This window comes from Sinocyclocheilus rhinocerous, unplaced genomic scaffold, assembly GCF_001515625.1.
Source record: "Sinocyclocheilus rhinocerous isolate Xijiao unplaced genomic scaffold, SAMN03320098_v1.1 scaffold287, whole genome shotgun sequence".
Classification (NCBI taxonomy): Eukaryota; Metazoa; Chordata; class Actinopteri; order Cypriniformes; family Cyprinidae; genus Sinocyclocheilus; species Sinocyclocheilus rhinocerous.
In genome coordinates this window covers 1,884,265-1,894,080 of record NW_015633524.1, presented here as the reverse complement: position 1 = coordinate 1,894,080, position 9,816 = coordinate 1,884,265, and the positions used below count along the sequence as shown (strand labels likewise).

Here is a 9,816-nt window from a genome sequence, read left to right as displayed (position 1 = left end):
TCACTTGCTCACCAGTGGATCATCTGCAGTGAATGGGTGCCGTCAGAATGAGAGTCCAAACAGCTGATAAAAACATCACAATAATCCACAAGTAATCCACACCACTCCAGTCCATCAATTAACATTTTGTTTTGCTTGCAAATGCTGCTTGATCTTTGCATATTTCTCTCCTGATTCAGACAAGCGATATTATGGATAAAAGACTTTTATTTTAGCCAGAAGCAGCGGTTTGAAGTTAAAAACATCTTAATGGTGGATTTGTTTCTTAAAAATATGAAGGATTTCACTTCATAAGTTGTTAACTGATGGACTGGAGTTGTGTGGATTACTTGTGGATTATTGTGTTGTTTTTATCAACTGTTTGGACTCTCATTCTGTCAGCACCCATTCACTGCAGAGGATCCACTGGTGCGCACTCCTGATTCAGACAAAATGACTTTTTTATACTGGAGAAAGTCTCATATTTTAGCCAGAAGCAATGGTTTGAAGTTAAAAACATCTTAATGGTGGATTTGTTTCTTAAAAATATGAAGGTTTTCACTTCATAAATTGTTAACTGATGGACTGGAGTTGTGTGGATTACTTGTGGATTATTGTGTTGTTTTTATCAACTGTTTGGACTCTCATTCTGACAGCACCCATTCACTGCAGAGGATCCACTGGTGAGCAGGTCATGCAATCCTAAATTTCCCCAAATCTTAAAAAACCCATCTACATCCTGGCCTGAGGGTGAGTACATTTTTATATAATTGAAATTTTGGGTGTACTGTTTCTTTAAACCACATTTAGCAATGTATCAATGTCACTGAGCTCAAAATATCAAACCAAGGAGCATCCACATCTTATTGCAACATAATATCAATTGGCAATTGAAAGTGATCTGCATTCCAAAAGGGTTAAAAAATGTCATTCTTTTGTGTGTAAAAAGTGAAGGCTAATAAGATCATCAGGACAGAAATCATAAGGAGTGACTGAAACTTGTTGGAGGAGAACATGGAGCTCTTGGTTGCACAACTGTATGCAAGATCCACCTACCTTATTGTGATGCTATGAAACAAGAATACACACACCCCTACTGAAGTCAAAGTTTTTGTTTTGTTGTGAAGGCTTGACTCAAGACAAGTTATGCCAGACATTTTCATTGTGAGTGTGTGAAAAACTGCTTTCAGATATTTCAATTTAAAATCAGTGGTATGCAGTTGTGCATTTTATGCAAATTGTTTCTTCAACAGTTTTGGATCTTAGATGTTTTCTTATTTTTACAGGAGCAGTTTCACATAAGAAAGCCCTTTGGAACCTTTACTACTAAAAAAGAAACGGTTACAGCCACAAAAGGGCTTTGCCGCCTAATGCAAGAAAAATAATTATTAAACTGTGTGGGGAAAAAATAGTAGAATTGTATTTTTATATCTGATTGTGCATCTTGTTTCTGTCCACTATTACAGTAATGATAGACATTCACTACTGTTCAAAAGGTTTTTGAAATAATATTTATATTCAGCAAGGGTGCAATTGACCAGAAGTGGCAGTAAAGACTTTTATAAATACTGTTCTTTTGAACTTTCTATTCATCGAAGAATCCTGAAAAAACACAGTTTACACGTTACACCTTTGGTGCTTGGATCCCTAATAAGAAATATTTCTTGAGCATCAAATCAGCATATTAGAATGATTTCTGAAGGATCGTGTGACACTGAATTATTCAAAATAATTAATTACATTTTAAAATAAATTCAAATAGAAAATAGTTATTTAAATTGCAATCATATTTCACAATATTGCTGTTTTTTGATTAAATAAATGCAGCCTTGGTGAACATAAGAAAAATCTGACTGACCTCAGACTTTTGAACAATAGTGTAACATTTTTAATTCAATTTGAATGTATTTTCATAGCACTTTTCAGAATATATTTTTTTCCGAAACAGTTTTATATCTTTACTTGTGATACAGCAACCTAACAGCTGACAGTGGCGAGGAGAATGTGCTGATTCAAGAATCCTACAGCGAAATCAGAAGAGTGTTTTACAACAAGTGTTTTACAACAAGTGATTTCCAACCGTGGTTCTGTACTAACCCTAACACATATTATTTTATTTTATTTTTTATTTAGTCATTTAGCAGACGCTTTTATCCAAAGCGACTTACAAATGAGGACAATAAAAGCAGTCGAAACGAACAAAAGAGCAACAATATATAAGTGCAAATGACAAGTCTCGGTTTGCCTAACGCAAGTACACAGATCTGAATTAATGTTAATCTGAATTTTACAGTGACCTCAAATGTAGCTCATATAATGAGAATCAATCAAAATGGGACCTATCTATTTTATATTAATAGTTTAGTTTGTGCTAATCCAAATTATGTAATGTTATGCAATCATGCATTGTGTGTAAAATTGCAGTATCTGAAAAGTCAAGAGCAGTCATTGTTTCAAATATAGCTAAAGAATTCTTTCACATACTATGTACATATATGGAAGAGTCACATGTGGGTGTTTCTTTAACTAGGCCACTTTTTGTCAGAGGGGTTGATTTTTATTAGAATTTATGATCTAAACAAATAAAATAAAAATAAAAATATTATACAGTATGTCTATGTGCACTATATCAAGCACACCCAATGAGAAATACTGAAGAAATATGTCAGATTTCTATTCGATTTCACTGATACAATGTCACACGATGATTTCACCCAGTTCACAGATGCCGTAATAATATTTACAATATGAAGTGACACCAATATTAATCATGTTTCGGTGGAGCTTTTCTCAGTCTCTTCTGCAATAACAATTCACATGATGGCTGCAATAACAATTTAGTCAAGCTATCCCAGTTGTTTGATTTTATCTGTTAATTCATGTTTAACATGTAAAATGAAATGCAAATTAAGAAAGACTCTGTGAGCTTTTGAAAAGTCCAAACATATGATTTGCTGCCTATATTTATTACAGTATTATAGGTATTAACTGTTTTCATTGCAGTTGTGCATGAGTCTTCATAGCAATTATTATACAATCAAAACTTAACAACCAGTTTCCACCAACTGCAGATAAACAGTGGAAAAAATTCAGAGTAATTAATGTTTAGATCATCAGATTACATTCATAGTCTATTAGGGTGAGGTTTTTTTTACTTGTGCAGGTAACTTCATGACACAAATCGTCCTGCCAGTTTATGACCTCAACTAGGCCTATGTGTTGTATAAACTCAAATGATCTCATTTCAAACTCCAAATATGTAACAGGTCTCATCAAGCTTGTGATCTACAGTAAATTTAGTATTTCTAAGAAAATGATAACACATTTGGGACCTTTAGTGGCTTGCTGTTTTCTAAAAGGGACAGCAACACTGATATTATAAAACACAAATAACTGCCTATCTGAATTTTACAGTGACCTCAAATGTAGCTCATATAATGAGAATCTAATTATATAATCAAAATGGGACCTATCTATGTTATATTAATAGTTTAGTTTGTGCTAATCCAAATTATGTAATGTTATGCAATCATGCATTGTGTGTAAAATTGCAGGCCTATTGTGTATCTGAAAAGTCGAGAGCAGTCATTGTTTTAAATATAGCTAAAGAATTCTTTCACATACTATGTACATATATGGAAGAGTCACATGTGGGTGTTTCTTTAACTAGGCCACTTTTTTGTCAGAGGGGTTGATTTTTATTAGAATGTATGATCTAAACAAATAAATCATTTAAAACTTTGTTTAATTTTTTTGATTGACTGCAAATTACATTAAGTTATACACAAATTGCGATTTGCACAGTTGTGGTGTTATTTCCATAACCTTTTATTTTTATATATATATTTTTTTTTTTTAAATAAATGGTCAAAAAGTTGTGCTGTTTTGGTTAAATATATGGGTCTTTTGGATGTGCACACCTGTTTGCATTTCTTTGTTATTTGCATAATGACAAACAAAGTTGAGTTATTTCTGTTTCACTGATAAAATGTCACAAGATGTAATCTCCCAGTTTACAGATGCCACAATAATGTTTGCAATATGAAGTGATATTTACATTAATATTTTTTTCTTCTGCAATAGGCTACTAACTAATCCACCCTTGTGACAGGCCTGATGACGTAAAAAAAATATAAGACCCTTGGTAAAAACCTAGTTCATATTAAAAGAAAGAAAAAAATTATTATTATTTTGACCAAAATGTATTAATATTTTTTTTAGCTTTTAGCAACTTACTATGCATTCAATGAATACATTTTATCATTTGGAATTTAGTTCCAACATTTTATGAAAATCACATTTCCAGATGATCATGATTTTCATAAAAACTGAGAGAATTCTCCTGTGATTCATCTTCACTGTTGATTTTTTTAAGTAGTCAGTCACATTAGATAAACTAGCAAAAGTGTCATGGCTAACTGCTTTGTTTTGTTTTGTTGCTTATTCCCTCTTGTTACTCATTCAATGGAAACCCATTAATCAGAACTAACGGATGAATTCATGGGATCGTGAAGTTTGCAGTAGCCTACTTTCGTTGAGACCAAACACGCTGTGCCTTGAACACATGTGACGTGACTTCAGGAATAAGCCCCGCCCCTCCAAGTGCGCTTTAAAACGCCCGAGAAACAGCACCAAGCCAGAACACGCGCTTGAGTTTGAGTGAGTAAATAAACTAGCAAAAGTGTCATGGCTAACTGCTTTGTTTTGTTTTGTTGCTTATTCCCTCTTGTTACTCATTCAATGGAAACCCATTAATCAGAACTAACGGATGAATTCATGGGATCGTGAAGTTTGCAGTAGCCTACTTTCGTTGAGACCAAACACGCTGTGCCTTGAACACATGTGACGTGACTTCAGGAATAAGCCCCGCCCCTCCAAGTGCGCTTTAAAACGCCTGAGAAACAGCACCAAGCCACACGCGCTTGAGTTTGAGTGCGGCTGCGAGTGAAGGTTTGATGGATGGCAAACAGTGATGTTTACTTCTCATAACTACTTCTGTCGTGCGTTTCTTTGGCATTGACTGCACTTCTGCATTTAAAGTTCAAGGAAAATCAATTTCAGCGCATCTTTCGTTGACAGAGGTGAGTGAAGGAGTTTTAATAGCCTAATTCTGCATGTTTTAACACTGAAGACCATTTCCGTAAATATATTCAGTCACAGGTATAATATTTTTCCACCTCATTTATTTAAACTTTTCTTTTTTTTCCAACAGACATTTCACCATCTGCAGTCATCTTCATCTGACGTTCATCCGTTAACCAAAAATGAGCAACACAAAGTAAGTTCAGTAGTTTTCTGCAACATAATGCATGTGATATTACAGAAAGTTAACTTTTTGTTTTTACTTATGTTACAGTATGAGTTAAAATTTATTTTGGGATAACTGATTACAAAACATTGTCACACTAATCCACATTGTCTGAGACCACAAATAAAAATGCTTTATTTTGCATTTTATAATTGAAATTTTTATTAATTTAACATGACATTTTTATTATAAATGTTCATAGTAAAATAATTAGATGTGACTAAATTAGATTTTGAGAAAAAGTGTGATCTCACTTCTGGACCCAACTGCAAGTCTCTATATTTTCCAAATTGTCTAATATAGCTTTTCCTCCATAGAAGCTTTGGATTCAGCATCTACTGTTTCCCTGATCGTGTGATGCCGGTGGATCTGGCCATGCATGCGCAGATTAGCCCACCGGTGTCTCAGCTCCTTGGCATGTCTGCTCTCAGGGCTTCTCCACCCAACGTGTCCTCACCAGAGCTTCTACGAGCCAGGCTTTCACCCCCTTCCCCTACATCTTCACTATCTTCATCCAGCTCTGCCAGCTCCCTGTCCTCATACTCTCCTGGCACCGGCACATTACGCAAGAAGAAGCGAGTCGTGTTCGCTGATGCTAAAGGTCTCGCTCTCACATCCGTGCGCATCTTCACCACTGACCCTTCAGAGATGGAAACGGAAGACGCCCCTCAACCTGAGGAGCATGTGAAGCCTAGAGCGCCCATACAGAGCGTGAGACTGCGACTTAAGCTTGGTTTTCCACAGCCTGTTGCAGACCGTGCAAGCTTGAAGGAAACCTTAGTGCAGTTGGAGAGCTGTAGCCTGAGCAAAAAGGCGTTGAGTGGGACAGTACGGGTCTGCAACATTAAATTCGACAAGACTGTGTTCATCCGCATAACTTTTGACTCATGGCGAAGTCATAAAGACATTGCATGCACTTATGTGAGGCAACCAAATGCAGCTTTGGAGACTGACTTGTATTCTTTTAATGTGTCGCTACCGTCCAATCTGGACCCGAAGGAGCGCCTGGAGTTTGTCGTAGTGTTCCAACCCGGCAATAGCAAGTTGCAGCCCGTGGACAACAACAAAGGTAAAAACTACCACATTCTTGTGGAAAACGTGGTGCCGGAACCTCGGCTGGTGACGACAAGCAGGCGAAACTTCGTTATACCAAGTCCTCAGCGTTATTCTGCATGGCCCGGGGTCAGAGGCCATGAACTACATAGAATGAGACACCCGGCATGCAAAGGCCTGCCCTACACGGACCACCTGTTAAACAGGACATGGGGAAGAATGGCGAATGTTCCTCCATTATGTTAAGATGGGACTGAGGCACTTGTGCAGTCCACATTTCTACAGTACTTGATTTAATTGCGGATTGAACAACGTACAAAAATGGTGCGATTTTATGCATCATTTTATGCATTACACTTGAATGGACTCAGTGCTTGCTGGTTTGCACATGCTGCTTAAGCAGTGAAATGTGAGTGTTTACTTTGATATGTACATTTAAATATATTTGAATTGGATTTAATTTGCACATTATACATTCCTTCTACAGCTAAAATATACGTTTTATGAGAAACTGGCTCACTTTCCCTGTCACCTGCCTTTTTTGTATCTTGAAGAGCTAAATTGACTTGTAAAAGTGGTGTAAATGAATCCGTTGTATGTATGTATATAGGATTATGTATTTATTTTGAACTCTCAGTAAAAAGAAACTGCCTTCCATGAACTTTTGTATGATTTATGAGTCTTGCGCTGCAGGAACTGTCACTCTGTCAAGTGTTATTGAACAACATTATAGCAATAACAAGCATTGGGTAAAAGTTAGTATGTGCTTGAGGCTTTTTCATGCCTGAACTGGTCTCATAACTTAATGTATTATATCAAGGCACTCCTCGGGTCTATTATCTAACTCAAACCACACCTAGCAACCAGCAAAACAATTAGTGTGCAAGAATGTTCCAGATGTTCGAATGGAAAAGAACATTTCATACCTACAGCTTTTGAGAATGTCAACAACACACAGTCCACCACAACAATGAACCTTTACGCAAGTGACTTTATTTCCCAAACATGACAGCTGAACAATCTAAGTTCGATAATAATATAGTAATATATCAAATTAAAAATAGTAATATTGTAAAAAAACTATTACAATTTTAAAAAACTGTTTTATATTAATGTAATTTATACAGTATCCATTATTCCAATATATATATATATATATATATATATTCAGTCAGTGAGCTATGAGCTAAATGTTTATTCAGTAAACGCTCTGATGAATTCAGTGTGTACATAATTGTTACACTGATTCAAAATTAGTTTGTGAGACTTTTGACAAATTTAACGCAGTTTAATTAGCCGTAAAACATATTGCTGGATCAACATCTTTGTTGTTTCTGGAACAACATTTTAATTAATTCATTGCCTTAGGGATAAGGTGAGAGTTTATAGTAGGTTTAAAGTTGAAAGAATGTTGTTTGGGGTTAGAAAAGAAAACATAAATCATGTTTAACTTAGTAATCAGCTGTCATTACTGAAAAAAAAATCACATCAAAAATATGGTGAAAAGGATGTTAGTGCCTGTATATTTTACATTTTATAGCCATGTATTAACTGATACGATGTTACTAAATCAAACCTACCTGAATTATTCATCTTATGTTTTATGTACTTGTGGACTGAATTATTCATCTTATGCTTTATGTACTTGTGGACTGTTGGTTTTTACCATCAACCTGCCAGGGGCTGCAGATGGAAAATTAGCCTGTATGGCTAAATCTGGCACATTTACATGATGGACTTAAGTGTCCCTTTTAAAATAAATAAAGAATAAAGAATCTCTCGTTTACCTTAAAATAACCACAATAATGTGAACCACAAGTGGTGAAATGGAAGGCCATATGACCCTTGAACTTTTAATTCATCAAGAATATATGCAGCATTACCCACCAAAACAAAAAATGCCATATAAATAATATAAAACAATACAATGATGCATTAAACATTAACTAAACAAAATAATGTACCACAAAGCACCGGTATGAGGAAAAACTGATATAAAAAAAACCCAATAAATTTCAATTCAATCATAGATAATAATTTTACTGTAAATGTACACATCTGTATATTTTACATTTTATAGCCATGTATTAACTGATACGATGTTACTAAATCAAACCTACCTGAATTATTCATCTTATGTTTTATGTACTTGTGGACTGAATTATTCATCTTATGCTTTATGTACTTGTGGACTGTTGGTTTTTACCATCAACCTGCCAGGGGCTGCAGATGGAAAATTAGCCTGTATGGCTAAATCTGGCACATTTACATGATGGACTTAAGTGTCCCTTTTAAAATAAAGAATAAAGAATCTCTCGTTTACCTTAAAATAACCACAATAATGTGAACCACAAGTGGTGAAATGGAAGGCCATATGACCCTTGAACTTTTAATTCATCAAGAATATATGCAGCATTACCCACCAAAACAAAAAATGCCATATAAATAATATAAAACAATACAATGATGCATTAAACATTAACTAAACAAAATAACATACCACAAAGCACCGATATGAGAAAAACTGATATAAAAAAAAAAAAACAATAAATTTCAATTCAATCATAGATAATGAAATGTGATGCATCATGCAAGGAACATGCATTTAGAGTATCCCATACTTTTTACTTAAAGAAAGCATAATTTTACTGTAAATGTACACATTGTTTTGATGAATAATATATTTTCATTCTAAATTATATATATACACACACACACACATACAGTTAGGTCCATATATATTTGGACACTGACATAATTTTCATAATTTTGGCTCTGTATACCACCAGAATAGAATTTAAATGAAACAATCAAGATGAAATTGATGTGCAGACTTTAAGCATTAATTCAAGGGATTGGACAAAAATATAACATACAATTCTTAGGAATTACAACCATTTTATATACACATAAAACAATCAAGATGAAATTGATGTGCAGACTTTAAGCATTAATTCAAGGGATTGGACAAAAATATAACATAAAATTCTTAGGAATTACAACCATTTTATATACACATTTAAAAAAATTACATTGGCTCAAATGTAATTGGACAAATAAATATAATCATAAATAAAATGTTTATTTTTAATATTCTGTTGAGAAACCTTTGCAGGCAATGACTGCCTTAAGTCTGGAACTCATGGACATCACCAAAGACTGGGTTTCCTCCTTTGTGATGCTTTGCCAGGCCTTTGCTGCAGCTGACTTCAGTTGTTGTTTGTTTGTGGGTCTTTCTGCCTATAGTTTTGTCTTCAGCAGGTGAAATGTCGGGTTGAAATCAGGAGATTGACTTGGCCATTGCAGAATATTCCACTTTTTTACCTTCAAAAACTCCTGGGTTGCTTTTTCTGTATGTTTTGGGTCATCTGCCATTTGTACTATGAAGCGCCGTCCAATCAACTTTGTGCATTTGACTGAATCTGGGCAGAGACTATATCCCTATACACTTCAGAATTCATCCGGCTGCTTCTGTC

At 34.8% G+C, this 9,816-nt stretch overlaps 1 protein-coding gene across 2 annotated transcripts; it reads left to right on the top strand.

The window, feature by feature from the left end:
- Nucleotides 1–4,906: 4,906 nt before the first annotated feature.
- On the top strand, nt 4,907–6,998 carry LOC107744182 (protein phosphatase 1 regulatory subunit 3C-B-like). 2 transcript variants are annotated; one of them, XM_016557692.1, is made up of 3 exons: nt 4,907–5,060; nt 5,192–5,257; nt 5,608–6,998. In XM_016557692.1, exons 2-3 carry the CDS (start codon nt 5,244–5,246, stop codon nt 6,584–6,586), a joined length of 993 nt encoding a protein of 330 aa, XP_016413178.1. In that variant the 5' UTR covers nt 4,907–5,060; nt 5,192–5,243; the 3' UTR covers nt 6,587–6,998. The 2 variants fall into 2 exon arrangements, with proteins under 2 accessions (XP_016413178.1, XP_016413176.1); XM_016557690.1 differs by having other exon boundaries at nt 5,605–6,998.
- Nucleotides 6,999–9,816: the final 2,818 nt, after the last annotated feature.